General features: G+C 38.4%; 1 protein-coding gene across 1 annotated transcript in view; it reads left to right on the forward strand.

Annotated features, from left to right (window-relative positions):
• Positions 1 to 20,615, forward strand: part of HSD11B2 (hydroxysteroid 11-beta dehydrogenase 2) — a 316,842-nt gene that overhangs the window by 243,774 nt on the left and 52,453 nt on the right. The window contains exon 2 of the mRNA XM_044081375.1: positions 12,747 to 12,953. Within this exon, the coding sequence (XP_043937310.1) occupies positions 12,747 to 12,953 (207 nt within the window). The remainder of the gene's footprint in view (positions 1 to 12,746; positions 12,954 to 20,615) is intronic.

Genomic DNA, 20,615 nt, shown 5'->3' on the forward strand with positions numbered 1-20,615 from the left:
ACACTCACACATACCACTGGCATTAATTATACTGCTTGAGTACACTAGTAGATAGGGTTTCTGCCTTTAGTGTTTGTATAGCCACTCCAAGAGAGTCTGCTGTTTCACTTATTTTTGTCTGTACTCCTTCTCGTGCAAAATCGCATTCATACTTTGTATGATTTTAATAAGGGTGCTGCTGCCATGTACTTAAATACTTTTAATTGTTTTTGAATATTAAAACATTACTTTAAGTAAGTGACTGGATATGTAGAATTAAGTAAAAGTAACGCTGTTGACTGGACTTTATGGTTTGGAAGTTTTGCCTCGGTTCTGACTATGGCCCACATTTGTTCAAATGCCACACCTGAGGTGCTACAGGAGCTGGCAGGGGAGAGACAGGAGTTGTTGTGTCTGGATGATGAAGGTAGATGACAGAGCCATTCATACTGGAATACCATCTGAGGAGCCATAATACATGGAGAGATGAAACGTCAGCAAACAAAGGAGAGTAGTAGTGCTGAAACTGAATTTATCCTTAAGTCTTGGTGAGTACCTTCACAATGTGGATCCTGTCTTTCACAAAATCTCACCAAGGCAACACTGATATATAGACTGTGTTTATATAGCATATATAATGGACAGACGTAAATCAAAAATAAAAAAAAAAAGATAGCAGGGTGCACAAAACCCAGGATAAAAAAGTGCCCAATCCTGCTGGGCGCACTGGTGCCAGGACTGGAAAAAATGACAGTGTAGAATCCTCAAAATATGGAAGCATTTCTACAGTGGGGCCAGGCCAAGCTCAGGGTGAGGATGGCCACCATTTGTAGAAGGAAGTAGCAGTCCACAACAACAACAAAAACTGAGTGGCCAAAGTAGAGCTATAAAGACGATAGAGTGGACTATTGAGGATAAGAAAGAAATTATGTATTGTTACTATTATGTAAAAATCCCAGAATTTCCAGACACAAGATATTCAAAATGATTAAGAGAGAAATTAGAGGAAAGAAAAATTCTTCCGCAGGAAAAACTGTCACAAGCTTCAAATAAAATTTGTGTTCATTAATACAACAGACTTTTGAAAAACAGTATATAGATCAAGAAACTTTGATCTCTTTGGAAACAGAACCATCTGAGGAAATGAGAAAATATAAACAACAAAACTTAGAGATATTTGAAAAATATAAAAAAGAAATATGGACATGGGAAAGAGAGATTTGATATGGTGCAATATTTATGCAAAGGAGAAAGCCAAGTTAACTAATATAGAGAAGGCAGTCTCAAAGATATTCGAAGAGAAATACAGGCAAAGGCATCCAGATATGGAACATTTCACAATAAAAAGATTAATAGCACAAAGATGTAATGTAGAAAATATGATTAGTAAAGCAGAAGTTAAAGAAATAGAAATTTAAGTTATGGAGTGCCTGGGAAGTGAAGAATTTAATGCAGAAGGTGTAAAACAGACTACATCACAGCATGATGGAGTGCATCCCCAGAATAAGGAAAAGCAAGAAGATCAGGAGACGTGAAGAAGAAGTTTGGACATGGAAAGGAAAACAGATTTAATATGGTGTATTATGCAAAGGAGAAAGCAAAACTAACAATACAAAAAGAACAGCACCAAAGATATTTGAAAATAAATCTAGGCAAAAAAATCCAGATATGGAAAACTTTACAATACAAAAAATAAGACTAAGATGTTCATAGGTTCATAGGTAGGTACTAGGCTATTGGCCCAAGGGCCTATGTAAGCCTAGCCAACAAGGTTCCCTGGCTTACGCCACCCAAGAAAGTTATTTTCCTGTGCCACTGTCGAGCAGAGACACAGAAGTGATCCCCGGGGTGTATTTCCTATTTCCCATCCACTCATCAAGATTTGTTGTCAAGAGTGCTAATGAAGAACTTTGCTTGACATAAATGGGTAGCCTGTTCCAGAGTATGGGAAGTCTCTGTGACAGAAATCTATCCCTCCAGCATGTCCTGTTTATTGTGGTGACAAGGTTTAGGTCCCTAGAGCGTGTCACTTGGAGGGATTGGAATTTCATTAGGTGTAGCATGTCCAACAGCTCTGGGTCTGACATAGCTTTATATGTTAGGCAGGCGATATGCTACAGAGTAAAGCTGGAGTTATTTGAGGTGGTCAGTGTGGGGCATTTGTTTGAGGCCAGTAATCCTCTTTGTGAGGTACTTCTGTGGCCTTTCCAGCTGCTGCAATTGTCTTGTGAGGTACATTCCAAAAGGGGCATTGTACTCTATAATGGTTCTAATGAGTGTCGAGTAGAGGGGAGCAATGACCTCTTTTTTCCTGGATGAGAACCCTTTTATGATAAGGTGTGCCATGTAGAAGGACTTCCTGACTACTGTGGTGATGTGACTATCAAAGGAGAGACTACTGTCCACCTGGGTCCCAAGGTCTCTTATCACACATTCGGTGTTAAGTAGATTGCTGCCTATGTGGTAGTTCATAGGTACAGAGTTTTTACCAAAGGAGATAACACTGCACTTTTTGGCATTGAGCTTGAGGCCATGGCTCTGACACCAGGCATCTGTCTCAGCGAGGCCCTTCTGTAGGATGTCCACATCATTTGGGGACTTGACTATGGCTCCTAGTTTGCAGTCATCTGCAAACTTCATTAGCTAGAGGCCTTCTGTGTTAGCCTGTACTTCAGAGAAGTAGCTACCAAACAAGAGAGGTCCCAGGACTGAATTCTGTGGTACTCCACTTGTCACTGCCTTGAGGTCAGATTTGGAGTCTGCAACTTTTACAATGTGGATTCTGTCAGTGAGCCAGTTGGCAATCCATCTTGTGCCATAGGGATTTATACCTAGTTTAGTAAGTTTAGCTATAATTCCAGAATGGGGGATAGTGTTGAAAGCCTTGGCGAGGTCAAGATAGGCTGTGTGAACCACCTTACCCTCATTTACAGCTTTGATGACTGCCTCAAAGAAGTTGATCAGGTTCAGGAGGCATGATTTGCCTTTCACAAACCTGAACTGGGTGGGATCCAGAGTTTGGAGGTTACCGATGTCTTTGTTTATGAGTTCCATGATAATGCGTTCCATGGCCTTGCAGACCAGGCTTCTCAGGCTAATAGGTCGATAGTTCCCGGGATCAGTGGTGGCTCCCCCTTTATGGAGTGGGATAACTGTTGCTGTGCGCCATTCAGTGGGCACAAAGCCTGATGCAAGGCTATTATTAAACATGGTGCTTAACTGGGGAGCCAGTTTGTTCTGAAGTTCATGTAAAACACAGCCTGGGATGTTGTCCAGTCCCATGGATGCTGTGCTTTTGGCTTTAGCGAGTGCAGCTTTTACCTGTGTAGTTGTGATTACAGGGACTCTGCATTCATCCTATATAGATATGGGCCCTTTAGGAGGTGAGAGAGGGGTAAAGTTAGCACTGAACTCATCTGCCAGGATGTTGGCAATATCAGTTGGTTCTGTAATTTTCTTGCCTTTGTGCTGTAACTCAGAGCAGATCTGGGTGTTGCCATCGAGATTCTTGACATAGCTATAGAACGCTTTGTGGTTGTCCTTGGAATTAGTGGTGATTTTATTTTCATAGCTAGCTTTGGAGGATCTTATAAGGGATCTCAGCTTCTTACTTAGGCTGACCAGGGAGCTCCTCCACTCATGGGATTTTACTCTCTTTTGAAACAGTTTCTTCCTTCTGTTGTACAGTTTGTTTATGGCAGGGGACCACCAGATTGGCTTCCTTTTTTTGGAGGATAGCATCTTGGTTCTGTTTGGGATAGCACGATCCATGCACTTGTGTAAGTGCTTATAGAGTGTATTTGTGTAGGATTCAACAGTTGTAACTGTATTGTCCATCTGCATGGGTGTCATGAAGTTCACCACTTCTGTCTTAAGAAACATGAAGTTGGCTTTGGAGAAATGTTTTACTGTGGTTTCCTTAATAGGGGGTGGGGGGCGGGATGTAGATATCAAGGGTGATTAGCTTATGGTCGAATCGGACCAATGAAAAGTTGACTTCAGGTGTGGAGTAGGAATCCTAGGGCATGGTGAGGGATCTGTAGCAAGCTGCAATATGGATTGCAGTTTTGCCCAGAGTTAATTGCACTTAGATAACCTCAGATGCATTATGCTGAGCAACTAGCCTGGAGGTGTGGATATCAAGGGTGATTAGCTTATGGTCGAATCGGACCAATGAAAAGTTGACTTCAGGTGTGGAGTAGGAATCCTAGGGCATGGTGAGGGATCTGTAGCAAGCTGCAATATGGATTGCAGTTTTGCCCAGAGTTAATTGCACTTAGATAACCTCAGATGCATTATGCTGAGCAACTAGCCTGGAGGTGTGGATATCCTTAATGAATATGGACACACCTCTACCTTTGGTGTTTCGGTCTAGGTTACATGGCCAAAAAGTGTGGTATGAGTTATAGCCCAGTAGTGCAGGGGTGCTCTCTGGTGCCTTGAACCAGGTCTCAGTTACTGCACAGATATCGATGTTCTCCATTTTAAGGAGTGCCTTGAGTGAGTGCATTTTGAGATTTAGACTTCTAACATTGAGTAGCATTACCCTCAGTTTTTGCTTGCCTGTTCCTCTTATGGTGGTGAATTTGTTATTTGAACCTTGCCTAAAAAAGGCACTATAGGGGCAGCAGGAGCCTCAGCCAGTATCCAGAATCCCAGGGGCAACAGGTGCAGGCCATCGACCATGTCATCCCAAGCAGACAGATACTGGATCCCCCTAGAATGACACCAGAAGCTTAGCCAATTGTAGAAGTCAATCATTTTGTCCTTGTACTGCGGTATCATTCTGGGTGATGGCAGAATGCTACTCAGTGCTAGGGTCATACCTGCCTGGGCAACAAGATCGGAGAGAGCTCTTCCATGTCTCTTTTCATGTAGTCCAGGGAGGTACATCTCAGGTCATTCACACAAACATGGACAATGACAGAGTCATATTTGTACTTGTTGTGGAGTGACCTGAGTGTATGGGTTATGTGGCGGATCCTGGCACCCGACAGGCAGCTGACAGTAACCTTCTCCTTGTTTAGCCTGGTGAGTGGGACATCAGTGTGCCTGACTATAGAGTCAACTATGACTAGTGTGTTTGGGTACGTTGTTTTGCCTAATTGGTTATGGTTGAGAGGTACACTGAATCTGTGGGCTATGTGTCATTTGGGTTGTGTTGGGTGATGGTGGTTGCTTGCGTTTCTGCATTGGAGGTCTCTGTTGCTTAGACAGATTATTATTGAGAGCCTCCACGAATGTTTTTCTGTTATTATGTGTGGATTTTGGTGGTGTAGATTTAGTGAGATTATGTGATGAGTGTGGTGTGATGCAAATGTTTACCTTCTCCTCATGACTGTCAAGTTCAGTCTTGGGTGGAGAGAGCATTACCTCCAGTTTGGCTAGGTAAGTGCATCTCTCACAGGTTGTAGTGTTGGGTGGTAGGATGAGAGGGTTGTCTGTGTACATGAGGCAATTTCTGCATTGCCTCAAGATGCCCAGATTCATCAGATAGAGAAGAGAGAACAGTGGGAGCTGACCCTTGGACATGCCTGAATAAAAAAATATTTTCCTCTAGATAAGTGAGGAAAGTGAGTATAAGAGCTGTTTTTCTCTAAGCAAATGAGAAAAGTAAGTACAAGAACTGTTTTCCTGTAGGTTATGAGGAAGATTGAGTGCTATAGTAATTAGTAGCTTATTTAGTGCTTACAAGTTCTGAACAAGTGCTGAGCATGAATAAGCAAATTTAAGTGCTAAAACTAAGAATCTGTATCTGTACTAGACGTGTTACAGGACAGAAACAAGTGCAAATGCAGGCTTTCATATCAGAAAGTTGAGAGAGATGGAAGAGATTACCCAAATGGCCAATAACTACAATTTCTGGGCCAAAACTACTCCTTATGTAGTAGACAGGTTGCCTAGTGCTTACCACTCCCACTGATAAGCTAGAAGGCTTCCCTCCAACACAGACAGGCTTGGGGAGGCTCAGAAGCTTACATAGAGTCCTGGATACAGCACATCTGTATCTGGAACACTGGTTACAGGAAAGGTAGGAAACAGGCTTACAGTAATTTTTTTTTTTTTTTTTACAGAAAAGTAGCAAAAACAGTAGTAAAAACAATTCACATGCAGTGCAAGCTAGCACACTTGAGTATGTAGCAATATTAGACCAAACACAGTTTAAAAAAATGCAATTAAATTAAAAGGGACTAAAAGCAAGTGCAGAAAGAGTTTATTAGGTAGAGATGGGACTGGGGGAGTGTCCCAGATCAACTCTACAGTGGGGCGGGCAACTGCAAAAGCCACCAAATTTAAACTCCAAACCAAAAATAGGGAGGGTGGGTGAGACAAAACAGTTTCAACAGAGATCTAAGCAACAACTAACAGTACAAATTCTAAAACCAGAAAAATATACTCAGCTCTGTATATTTGCAGATCAGTCTCTCAGAACAGTGAGACAACAGTTTCAACAGAGATCTAAGCTACAATTAACAAACTCTATAACCAAAAAAATATATACTCAGCTCTGTATATTTGCAGATAGTCTGGAAGGCAGTCTCTCAGAACACAGGTTCCAGCAATTAAATGCAGGCTGTTACTAACAGGTCAAATTAAGTGATCCTTGAGTTAAGTAGAAAAAGAGATTAGTAATGGAGAAGTCAAAGAAATAGAAATTGAGGTAATGGAACAGCTGCAAAGAGAAGGATTCAGTGTAGAAAATCAAATGCAGAAAGCAGCACAACAGGATAGAGCAATGGATATCAAATTAAGGGGAAACCAGTGTAACAGGAAGCAATTGGTCAGGTGCCATATCAAGATATTTTGGAGCCTTCCACAGGAAACCAGTATAAATGTTCACCTGAAATCAGACAGCAAGGAAAGGAACAGGAAACTATGGAAACTCTGATGCAGTCAATCTTGAGGAGTGATAGGCCAGTGAGTTCCCATATGACAGAACAACAGAATGCCCACAGGAAATGGAAAACAAGGGATGTGCCCTCAGTATGGAAGAAAATGAGTTAAGAGAAGAGTTGCTTGATTTAATAGACAAAGATGGATATATCAAGATCAATGAGAGATATAGACTGCAGAAGGTTAATAAAACCCCAAATGTCAGACGCTTGATAAAACAAATGAACATAGTAATTAGGACTGTCCATAGAGATTCATGTGATATAACAGAAGTAAATAGAATATATTACTGTGCTCCTAAATTAATAACTGATAAAGTTCTACCACAGGAACACAGGGTAGCGAGGGAAATGATGGGCCAAAGCGAATACCATCATGGAAATATTGAATAGAGAAAACTATAAAGCAGCTAAGACAATAAGTATCATTGTTAGTAGATTATAGAAGAGGGAATAGATCAGCAAAAATACTAATAAAGATAGATGTGATAAAAGCAATGCGCAGTATTAGAACAGACCAGGATCTATTATGTACTATTGAAGATAAACTAAAAATTTCAAAATAGGTGGAAAGACTTAGAAGATATGAAGATAAATATAAGGGAAAAACACAAAATAAGCAATTTATTGATGACCCAAAAAAGTTTTATAGAGAATTGGGAAACAAGGTAAAAAGAATTGAAAGACCGCCAAAAAAAGAGGAAGTAGATACATTTTGGAGAAGTATCTATGAAGATCCTGTGGAACATTACAAAGATGCTAAATGGATAGAAGAAGTAAAAGAAAGAATAAGAAGTTTAAAGGTACAGGATATGAAATGGGATGAAATAGCCAAAGAGATTGAAACAAAGTTGAGAAAAGCCTCCAATTGGAAAACCCCAGGCCCAGATGCAGTATCTAACTTTTGGTTTAAAGTATTAACTTCTTTGCACAAGGATTTAGCCATGAGTAAGAACTATTTATATGCGCACCCCAAACACACACCGTAGTGGTTAACAACAGGAAAAACAATGCTCTTACTTAAGAGTGAACCTGCAAGCTACCCTAAAAATTATAGACCAATAACTTGTCTTCCAACGACATATAAACTATACACAGGAATTGACGTCGACAGAGTTTATAGTCATTCAGAAGAAAACTCAATTATGGCAGTAGAACAAAAGTGCAATAAAAGAAAGTCATATGAAACAAAGGATCATTTGTTTTTAAACAAAGTGATAGTGGAGAACTGTAAGAAGGGGAAGAATCTAAGTATGGCATGGATTGACTACAAAAAAACATTTGATAGTATCCCACCTTCATGAATAAAAGAGTGCATAAAAATGTATAAGATATACCCCACACTGATTAACTACATTACAGTAACAATAAAACAACAGCAGACCACTTTGCAATTAACCCATGGTAAAGGACAGATTATTATCCCAAGGATAAAAATTTAAAGGGGGATATTCCAGAGTGAATCTTTGTCGCCGTTGCTATTCTGCCCTGCCATTAATCCATTAAGCTGTTACTTAACAGTTTAGGCCATGGCTACAATTTGGCTCCTAGAAAACAACAAAGTCTAATGACGTCTCATCTTCTCACTGTTGATTTAAAATTGTCTAGCTCATCCGATGAAGAACTGAAAGCACAGCTGCAGGTTGTCAAAACTTTTTCAGATGATATTGGTATGTCATTTGGTCTTGATAAATATGCAAAAGCAACCTTTAAAAAAGGAAAACTGCAGCACAGGAAAATATCAGTTTGGGACAAGAATGTGATATGAGCAAGAGGGAGTGTATAAATACTTGGGAATTGATGAAGGATCAACAATAAAACATGAATAAATGCAAATAAAGCTCAGTAAGGAGTTCTTTAGAAGACTTAAATTAATCCTAAAAACAGCATTGACATCTAGGAACAAGATCCAAGCCATAAATCAATTTGCTCTTCCTGTCCTAACTTACAGTTTTGGAGTGATTGACTGGCCTCAAAAAGTGTTGGCTAGACTGGATATTAAAACAAAAAGGATGCTTCATGCTTACCAAATGATTTATAAAAATCAGTGTATACCAAGATTATATATTCTCCATTCCAAAGGAGGGATGGGCCTCCTTGAAATAGATTACATGTATGAATCTGCAATTGTGGGACTCCATACATATTTGCTGACCTCACAACATCCAAATGTAGTGAAAATTTTGAAACATGAGGAGAATAAATCTAAGATGACACATCTGCTTAATTTAGCAGAAGAATATCGACGTCAAGCAGGAATGGAAATCAAACTAGAAGTAGATAAAAAACAGGCAGCAACTGAATGTGCTAAAAAACAAAAAAAAAGAACATAAGGTGAAAGACCAGATGAGAAGGCAAGAAATGTGGAAAAAACATAAATATAGTTGCAATTATAGAAAACTTCTGGAAAAGCCGCATGTTGATCAAAAACAAACACAGGCATGGTTAAGGAGAGGTGAATTCACATCAAGAAATGAAAGGTTAATATTGGCAGCCCAAGATAGTGGGCTACGTACACACTGGTTTACAATGTCCATTGAACATGTGGGAGAAACAGACATATGTAGGTTTTGTAAAACTGAATTGGAAACAGTCACACACCTTGTTGCTGGTTGCAACACACTAATGGCAGAAGGACTGTATACTGAAAGGTATAATAATGTGACAAGACTGTTACATTGGAGATTGTGCAAACATTATGGTATCAAAGTGGCTGAAAAACATTGGAAACATGAACCACAAAGAATCACAGAAAATTATGAAGTTAATATCATATGGGCTCACCCAATACCAACAGTTCAAAAGACAGATGCTAGAAAGCCGGATATAGTTGTCCAAGAAAAGAAGACAAAAGTAGCATTGATCATTGAAATTGCCACACCCGGTGACTACAATGTCTTGCGTACAGAGAGACACAAAGTCATAAAATACCTGGATCTGCAGGCAGAAATGAGAGCCATGTGGAAGAAAGATACCTAGACAGTTCCAGTAGTAGTATGAACAACGGGTCTTATAAAAAAAGAATTTACAATCATATTTAGATATGTTACCAATTCATTTAACACCATATGAATTGCAGAAGGAGTCATTACAATACCAATTTCATGAACTTTAATCATACTTTAACTTAGGAATGGGGTCCATTCCTGTCATGGTATTAGAAACCCAAAAGACATGGAGAAATTAAAAAACAGAGTACCATCTAAGGAGAAGCCTGAAATATAGCTACATATAGAGGGATTCAGAAGCAGTAACGCACCAGCAAGTGCTTTATCGCTCAGCTGAGCATTATCGGTATGCAGAAGAATATACTCACACAGGCTCAGCACAGCAGGCTTTTACTATACCTGTAACTTCACCTTCTTCACCTTCATGGTAGTGTCATATGACATTGAATGGAAGTGAATGAGTGAGTGAGTGAGTGAGTGAGTGAGTGAGTGAGTGAGTGAGTGAGTGAGTGAGTGAGTGAGTGAGTGAGTGAATGGCAGTTTTCACCTTCCTGACCTGGCAACTTCCTATAGCAGCAGATGAGGAGGAGCATGTCAGTGACCAGTGTATGACTGAATGGGAATGATGACCATAAGACAGGAGTCCAAAATGGAAGAGTAAGACTGCTGAGAGAATTGTGATATAGACTCCTGAACATAATAAGTTTTTTCAGATTGCTACAGCAGCCAAAGTATGAAAAAGTCTGTAATATTAGTATGGCTGAAGACTGTCTGTCACCAAAAGAGGTGCTGTTAGAGCACCTGCAAATGAAAAAGCTGAAAAGAAGTATGTGAATTTATCCCACACTGCACCTGACAGCTAACAGTTCTCCCCTATCAGCCATACTTGCCTGTTCCCCTGCCCAGGGTATTCTCCAGTGAAGGTGAGAACTGGCTGGGGGATGCCATTACAATGGCAGTTTAACTGGGGATTTGTATGTTTGCCAGCATCCTGGCAATGATGATGTGTGTTAGGCCTGACCCTTCCTTTGGGTGAAAAAAAGATTATCCACATCCCTGTGGGGGTCACTGCTCCTGTGCACTGGTAATGAGTGCTACCCCTGAAGCAGCTTGGTGGCAGAATGCCTACCCTGGATCTACTTTCTGCACTACTGCTCCTCCATTGATGCATTCGGGCAGCAGACAGAGAGATACCATCTTTCTCCTCCACCTTCTCCCAGGCTGAGCATTCCCATCCTCCTCTGCCAGACCCATCTGACTTCAGAGTCACTAAATAGTCTCACGACACCTGGTTTGCAGTCAAAGCTTTATCATGCTACATCACCCATACTCTCTACTTAAGTCTAAAATGCATTGTCTTTGTAGTGTTTTCCCATGAATATAATTTCATAATATAACTTTAAAACAGTGAACCATCAAAAGCTTTTTTTTCTGAATACATTTCCCTTATATGAAAACAGAACAGAGGAAAACATACACAAACACCGACACACAACTTGGAAAAATAAATATACCTTCTAGCTATGGACAGTTTGAAGGAACAAAATGCTCTTTTTGAAACAGTTTGAAGAAGTCATATCAACCTCTTATGCACTAGTATACCTGTAGTTTGGTGCCCACTACTCTGAAGTGGACTAGTTACATATTACACCTTTGGAATACCTGTCACTTGGTGTCTACTTCTCTGAAAAGAACATGTTATGTATTACACCTCTAGTATACCTGTAGTTTGGTGCCTACTTCTCTGAAAAGAACATGTTATGTATTACACTTCTAGTATACCTGTAGTTTGGTGCCTACTTCTCTGAAATGAACAAGTTACATATTACACCTCTAGTATACCTGTAGTTTGGTGCCTACTTTTCTGAAATGAACAAGTTGCATATTACACCTCTGGAATAACTGCAGTTTGGTCCCTACTTCTCTGAAATGAACAAGTTATGTATTATGCCTCTGGAATACCTGTAGTTTGATATCCATTACTACCCCTCACCAACCAGCTATTTGCAGCATCACTTACCTCCTTGTAAAGCAGCTAAATGTTACTGCTTGCCTTGGTCACTGACACTGTCTAGAAGTGATAGTGACTGACTGCCTGACTTACATTTGCTAACCAGATCAGTTAGCAGGACCCTGCAGACCACTTTCAGAGGAAAAACATTACAGTAATTGAATAAAAACAACGGATGGTGAGTCAAACACAAAATAAACCACGATAGCCACAATGTGCCATGTTGTTAGCAAACAGTAATTATAATAATCATATAAATAGGGTTTTTAGCATTGCTACCAGCGCAACAAACATCTTCGTATGTCTCCATACCAACGTTCACTCATTACCCACTAGTTGTAACATAGACCTTGTCAAATTGACAGTACAGTCTATGTTGTGGGCTTGCTCCTGTTTATTTTTATAAGAAACAAAATCTAGTTTGCAACTGTCTCAGGCAGATAGCAGTGGGAAACACTTTGGTCTTTGCTGGTCTGCATTATTTTCTCAGGATTTGCCCTGCTGCAGAGGAAATACTGCACAAACACCAAGCTGCACTCTAGAGGGTTTTGTGTGTTGCACTTAGATATTGTTTATATGTTGAGTGTTTAGTACCTGCTTTCACACAGTATGTAGTTTTTGAGTCTTAGTGTCTCATATGATTGTGGGATGGGTGAACATCATGTAATTACTGTAACTTTCATCAGTAGAGGACAGCAGTTCTTTGAAAACATCGTCTTCGTCTCTTTTGCCTGAATAATCAGCCCCTGGTAGCCATTTCCATAGTCAGCAGCAGAGTCCTGCCTGTATATTGATAGGAAAAGCATGGGTGCTGTATCAGGACCAAACCACAAACTGGTTTATATTGTTTATACTTGAATTATTTAAATTACAATAGTGCGTGAACATTATTTTATTTCTTTCTTTTCCCTATAGGCTGTGATTCTGGATTTGGGAAAGCAGTAGCACACCATTTGGATAGTATGGGAGTACATGTATACGCTACTGTATTAAACCTTGAAGGGCCAGGAGCAAAGGATCTTCAGATGTCATGTTCAAAAAAGATGCAATTAATTCAAGTGGATATTACTAAATCTGAAGATATCAAGCATGCACTGCAGATTGTAAGGGAAAATGGAAAGGGTGAGTATCATTATGTATTTTATTTTATGATGCAAATGGAATAAGACAACCAGAGCAAATAAGTTAACATTAGTATTTGCTTATATGTGTGGCAATAATTCATTGCACCTGGAATGAAAGGAAAATAAAATTACCAGTACATGAGTTATTTCTGTACACAAATGCTTTATTCATTTCAGAAGAAAATACTGATTTGACTGAAAACATTTCTCTTTAAAAATACATTTAACAGTAAACAGGTTAGCTAGATTTTTTTGCTAGTGGTTTGTCTTTACTTCATCGTTTACTAATCCCTGATTAATGGCCTACATTGTACAATGTTAACACAGAAGTAATTGTACAAATAGATAACATTGCTATGTCACACTGATATAATTCACCAGCCGTAATGACAGGTTAAACACTTACTGTCAGTAATTTGTAAACTCCTTAAAAACAGCACTTTCAGTTAGCATTAGTAAAAAATATTATTTGGAATAGTCTACTGTTAAAACAGACAGCTTTCAGGAACTGTAGGTAACTTCACTGAGATAAGAACGTTTAAATGAAAAGAATGGGAGTGTGATTAGTACCGCTCAAGTAGAGCGCTTGTGAAAGCCAGAGCTCAGAGCGATGGCACGGGTTTTAGATTGAGGAGAGGATCTGGAGGATGCCCTTGTAACCAGACCACATGCTGACGGTTATGTCCTGTTCACAGCCTAATGCTGTCATCAGAATTCTAGTGTAGAGAAAATTCCCTCACAAGGGGCTGTGGTATACATAGCCGGCCTTAGGCATAGGACAACTAGGCGGTTGCCTAGGGTGCTGCTCCAGCAGGGGCACTTTTCCAGTATTTATTTGTTGTAGGTAGACCAGGATGGGGGCATCGGGTGGTGTGGTGGGCGTGCCCTGGAGCTGTTTTGCCTAGGGCACCGGTTGACCTAAGGCAGCTCCTAGTGGTATAGCAACTTCCAGCACGGCTCATCACACTTCGAACTACTGGAAGGTATTGTCCTTAGTGCCTGGACTTGATAGTGGGGTCTATGTGAGCAGGATCTCTTCCAGAGGGGAGGCACTTCTTGTTGTGGTACACTGGGGAGTGTGCCTGGGCACAAGGAGGAAAAGAGCACAGCAAGCTGGGGTTGGAGCCCCAAAGTCAGCAGTGGGTGGGCTGAGAAAAAAAAAAAGACTCATTAGAATACCTTTCCCTTGTGTTGGTCTGGCTTCAAGCAAGAAACATTATACATTTTTCAACAACAGTACAGTATGTTATTAAGTTTATGTTTAAGGTACACATGTTAGTTTCCAATGATAATAAAGTGCCATCATGCCATATAGCTAAGTATTTAGACCTGTCCACAGTCTCTGTAATTTAGCTAGAGGTGTTGATAGATTTGGTGGCATTTGCTAGAAACAGAGTAGAGTTCTGCTTAGTGATTTTCTTATTTTCAAGCTAAGAATTAGATTTCTTTATTGAAGCTTGTGACTAGATCAAGAAAGCCTTTTGAAAAGGCAGCAACCCCTCCCCCATGTGTAGGACAGGAAACATTGTGTCAGCACAGAGACTGCTGTGCATTCCCTGTGTGAGTGACCTTGTGTCAGCACAGGGACCATTGTGCATTAGCTATGTGAGTGGACCTTGTGTCAACTTAAGGAACGCTGTGTATTTTCTATGAGTGGACCTTGTTGTCAGCACAGGAACCACTGTGCATTCCCTATGTGAGTGCACACGCTTATATACCCAAGCAGAAGCTTACTACATGAATGTAGCTACAAGAACTGAATGCAAGTCTCCGCAGTCGCTTCCTGCTTTGCCACCCCTTCCCAACAAAATGGGCATATCCATCCTCCCTAAGCCATTTCCCAGAGGCATCCAAGCCACAAACAGACCTTAGGTTGCCTGTGTCATTGCCAAAACATTATCTGTCTAAACCCCTGGTCTCAAAAGTTTTAATAAGTGGAACATGCCCTACCAAATTAGAGAGAATTTCAACCCCATGGCACGGGCCATGTTTTTTTAACTATTTGTTTACAAGTTAAGTAGACTTCTCTTCAGGCCTTTTTCAGCCAGATCCTGAGCTCATTATGGAACACATCCAGAAAAGTTTAAGTAAAACAGTTTAATAAAGGTTTGCTGTGGGACACATACAGAAGAGTTTAATTAAAAACAATTGTTAAATGAATCTGCTTGTTGACAACACAGAATAAGACATATATAGTATGACATTACTCAGTTTAATTTACATGCTTGCATTCATTTTCAGTTAAGGTGTTCTCTTAGTTTAGTCTTTATTCTTTGCCTGTTTTTTTTTTTTTTTGAAGTTTTTTCCCTCCCTTCTGCATCATCCTATGGGTCTGCATCTAATACCCTACATTCATTGCGTAGTCTACCCCTTGGACCTTCTCCCAAGTTCTATGCAGGGCAGGTGTATTGCTAGTGACAGAACTATATCAGGTAACTATTACTCAGTATTACAAAAAGCCTCATTCTCCTAATACATCTGTGACATGTATTAATTTAAATGGGAGATTGTGCAGCATGTTTAAAAGAAACTGCTCAAGTACTATCATGAATAGCTAGTCATCCTATATTGCATTTAAATTTTCCCCTAAACTAAACTGCAGTGGTCTAGTTAATATGTCTGATACTACTGATGTAATGGCATTCCAGACTAAAAAATAATATTATTCAAAGTATAATAAGTATATATGTTAATTTTTTCATAAGCATACAAAAGCAGTGCATGGTTGGTACTGAACAACAGAAAATTTAATTACATGCATATATGTAACAACAGCATAAATACATTTTGTTCAACATACAAGAATAACCTTTTGTCAAGGCAGGTTTGAGTTATACATTTTGGATCAATAGAATTCACTGCTTGGTTGAACAAATCTGTTTGTTAAATTAAGAGTGTGCTAGCAAATGGGGTGGGGGGGGGGCTTCAGCAGTACAATGACCTAATTTAAGCATGTTCAAAAAGAAGTTTTGATGTCTGGCACTTAGCACAGTGGATTTAGGCTATAAGCTATTAATGACCTGATTCCCTTCAAATTGCCTACTATGTGATTCTGAGCCAAGTCACTTAAACACAGGTCACATCTAAAATGACATTTGGCGCAGTGGGGCTTAACCAGTTAACAAATAAATAAGTGTCCTGTTACCCTCTAAAGTGCAGAAGGAAGACTTTGACCCAGATGACCCATGTTAAATCAGCTGTATGGATGCTGGCGGGTGTGCCCCAGGGAGGATTGGAGTGAATCGGGGAGGGAGCAGCTCTGGCCTACCACTTGAGTGACTCCTGGGGGAGCAGTGGGTGTTGCACTAATGGCAAGTGGGCCCACTAAGTGATGCTATGCACATGACAAACTCAGGCTGTAGCATGTGTGTGAAGGCTTGCACACTCCCCCAGGTAAGACAGTTGTTGTGAAGCTCAAGGGAGCTGCTGAGGAGGTTAGGAAGTCTGACACCACCATTATTTTCATAATTAAAACGATGATTATAAAAGTCAGTCAAGTCGTAACTATCAACCATTTTCTACCCTTTCCTAACATTTATTTTATTAACTTCACAGCAATTTTATTACCTTTAAAAATATTTTCTTTTGTCTGGGAATAAGATTTGCTTCATATGCTTCTATTCTGTCTAAAGTTTGTTTATTTCCAATTTGATGAAATGCAGTTTAGGGTAGCATTGCAGTTTTGTATCTAGATTACAATTATTATTATTAATATAATTTCTTCTACTTAGGCAGGCTTTTATACTGCAGACCCATTATATTATTCTTTTCTTGCAACTCCTATAATAAAAAAGCACACGTTACCTCCTTCTGAAACGTCATAACTTTAAGCCTTCTCTGAATTCTTATACTGTAGGCATTTCAAACCTCAGTTGTAATTCTATATACTGAAACATTAGGCACAGTTAATTTATAGCTTTATAATATTGCTTTCTTGTTGTGAAGCTGAAATCATATAAGTGAAGGGACTGGATGTATTCTCAACAAATTAGATAAATATTTGCTGGTTTCCTCCTAAGAGAAAGGACTAAAATGGCAATTCTAACCTGCTATGAAAATATAGTTCTAAATATATATCTCTAAATAGATGGAGATCCCATTCAGTGAAAAAAAACTGAGAAAAATTAATCTCTCTCTCTCTCTCTCTATATATATATATATATATATATATATATATATATATATATATTACACAAACACAATCTAATTACAATAGGTAAAGTCTGACTAAGAAATATAGAAGGAAGGTCTTCTTGAGATAGTCTTGCCTTCATGTACAAATTGCAGAGCTTTTAAGCATGATTTGGCTATATATATATATATATATATATATATATATATATATATATATATATATATATGTAGATATAGATATAAATATGTGGGTTCCCTTCAGAATCTTGAGTTTTCAGAAACTTGAAATTCATATGGTCGTAACAGTATAAATGTTTTTCCAAAAACTCAAACCTTTTGAATGGAGATTGCGGTACAGTGAGGATCGGGTATTGACCCTTTTCTCTACTGTAGTGCGATCTTGGAGTTTGTATATATAATGAGCAGGGGGTGTGGGGTTGAGGGGTGGGGCTTGCTGGCCTGGAAAAATGTAGAAAGGCTTCCTCTGGAGGTCGTTTATGGTTTGGTTGGTTGTGCTCAAAATGTAAAAAAACGTAGACTTTTGTTGTTTTCTGAATTTCAAGTTTTCTGAAAATCGATCATATGATTTTTACTATATGAATTTTGACTTTCTGAAAACTCCAGCTTCTGAATGGGATCCACACACACACACACACACACATATATATATATATATATATATATATATATATATATATATATATATATATGTGTGTATGTGTGTGTGTGTGTGTGTGTGTGTGTGTGTGTGTGTGTGTGTCTGTGGAATCCCTTCACCAGAAGGGTTGGCAAGTCATTAATAGGTATTATACTGCGAGTTAACATTCTTAACTATTTAGCTGAAATCTCGGTAATTCTATTTACCAAGATGTGCGAGTTCAAATTTAATGCAATATTCAGAGGTTTAAACCATCCTTCCTACCACATACATTTTAATTTGACAATTAAGGCATCTAACTCAAGACTTACGCCATTTAACTTGAGACAACTGCATACGATGTAAGCAAATCCTGGAGGTATTCTATCATTTTGACTAACAACGTTAATGATACAATTTATTTGATATAACTAGATTTATATCCCTGAAGGAAGAGCAAGTTTGATATGGTAATTTCTGCATAGTTAATATGTCATCAAATATTTCAAAACCTAATAGTGATATGGTCAAAAGAATAGATACTTAAGTTTTAGAGGTTATGCTGAAATTGTGGAGCAAATTTATGTCTGCAATCTATAAGATGTTTGAGTTGGCTACAGAAAATTATCAGGTTTTTCAAGAAAGGGTATGTATATAAAGGGTGGCTACTTGACTGAACATAATGAATTCATTCAAAGGACATAGTTATTACCAAAGAAGAACATGAGAATTCAGCAAATTAGTTTTGGTTATTAAGCAGGATGATAAATAAGACAATAATGGGGGAAAATAAAAAAGTTCAGAGAATTCAAAGAAAAAAATAATGTTTTAGCAGAGGATGTTGGACAAGTTGTAAAATAAAAAGAAGAAATAACAGTATTAGAATCAGGCAACCGAAATATTGTAACAAATCGTGAAAATAAACATGAACAGGAAAAATAACAAATACTGAAATATGTCAGATAAAACACAGCATAAAAAATAGAAGCGTTAAATGCATGCTATGAGATGAATGCAAAAATATTGGCTGGCACATCGATGATATTGGTGTTTACAAGCTGAGTAAACCAGGAACTAACACATAAAGGAAAGTAAAACAGTGAAATAAAGAAACAAAACAAACTGACAGCTCAACTTAACAAATCATTGCATGAAAATTATCTGGAAACCGTGGTAGAAAATTCCCTTCAAGAATAATAAATAATATTATTACAAAATAAGTGCATTTAACTCTCTCAAGTCATTGGTTCATTGGCAGAGTGAAATGCTTGGGAATTTTTTTGAAAATACTTTTTCTAGAGGCTTAGAGATGTTGAAAGGAGGAATCTCAAGTGTGTGCAGGTAAGGAAAGTGTATTTATTTATTTATTTATTTATTTAGTTATTTGTTTCTTTCTTTTGTTGACTGCGAATGTCCACCTGGAAGGAAAACCCTTTTTCAGTGGAGTCTCAAGGAGAAATGCTCCACAAGATACAAAAAAAGTAACATACATACGTACATATATACGTGCATATATAATACGATGAATCAGTTGATCAAACAATAATGAGAAAATATGATTGAGCATACAACAGAAAACAAAAACACTGCCAAGATGCATGTGAATAGGCATCATACAAACATATTATAGTCATGATACAGGCAATATGATGATATTACAGAGCATTCAAAAGTAGATTAGAATCAGTATTTAAGTTTAGACCCATAGTCATTTATAATAATGATAAAGTTAAATTGAAATTCCTTAACAATGTAAAGTTGAAGATAGTATGGTAGAGTGTATGTGGCCAAGTAGAAGTAATAGTACAGGATGAGACAGGATTATTGTCCACGTAGTTATCTTAGAGCAAGATGGCACAAATAAATATTTAATGCTGAAACTTTCCACTATACCAAAAGCTTTATAATTAGGGGGTGGGAGCTTGTGTCCAAGTGTTTCTCCAGGTTAGGGTTTGAATAGGAGCTGGGGAAGGGGAGAGATTTACAATTGGACTTTGGACTACGTTTGTGTTTTATCTTTTCTGAATTGTTTGATGTATGAGAGATTTACAATTGTCTGTGTGTGCTGCTGTATGTGATGTGTGTCTGAGTATCTTGTGTAGGTGTCAGTGTTATGGGAAGGGTTTTTCCCTAAGGTAAGGTGGAAGGCTGGGACAGGAGCAAGGTTAGCATTCAGAGGAGCATATATTAGTAAGGGGGGCATAGGAGCCTCATCAGTCTTTGCAGGTGTTACTGGAGAACACTGGACTAGAATAAAGCCTACTCAGAACGTCACAGAAGTACTATAGTTACTGCTACTGTAATCTTCTGAACTATCTGAAAGTGAGCTGACACAAGAGGTAGTACAGGGAACAAATTCAAATGAATTAGTAATATGAAAACTGACTATTTTTATGTTTAAGCATTTTGGTATACAAATGAAAGAAATGGTTCTCATTACAGTCCAGTACATTATGCTACCACTACGACTTCCAGTTTTTGTTTGCCAAAAGCTACAAATGTCAAAATAGTTATTACAGTATATTACGCTAGCAGTACTGCTCTAATTACAGCAAACAGCTGCTAATATTTTCAGTTTGTGCTTGCCTAAACTGCATAACATGATCTAAGAATAGCACATGTTACCGTAGCACCAGTAAAGACCAACCGAGGCACTTGTTTTAAAAATGAATGGGTTTAGTAAGTGTAATATATATAACAGAAGTCACCGTAACAGCATTGCAAACATATTTTAGCATGTTCATAAACATTTGCATAATAACATATAACTTATTTAATAAAGAGGTTAATTTTACAATCAAATAAAAACAGCATTAAATACATTCTAGGATGTGCACTATGCTAAGATATATACTATTAAACAGAATTTAATTAAATATACAGTAAGTA

Source organism: Protopterus annectens, chromosome 8.part0, assembly GCF_019279795.1.
Source record: "Protopterus annectens isolate FY-2018-M chromosome 8.part0, PAN1.0, whole genome shotgun sequence".
Taxonomy (NCBI): Eukaryota; Metazoa; Chordata; order Ceratodontiformes; family Protopteridae; genus Protopterus; species Protopterus annectens.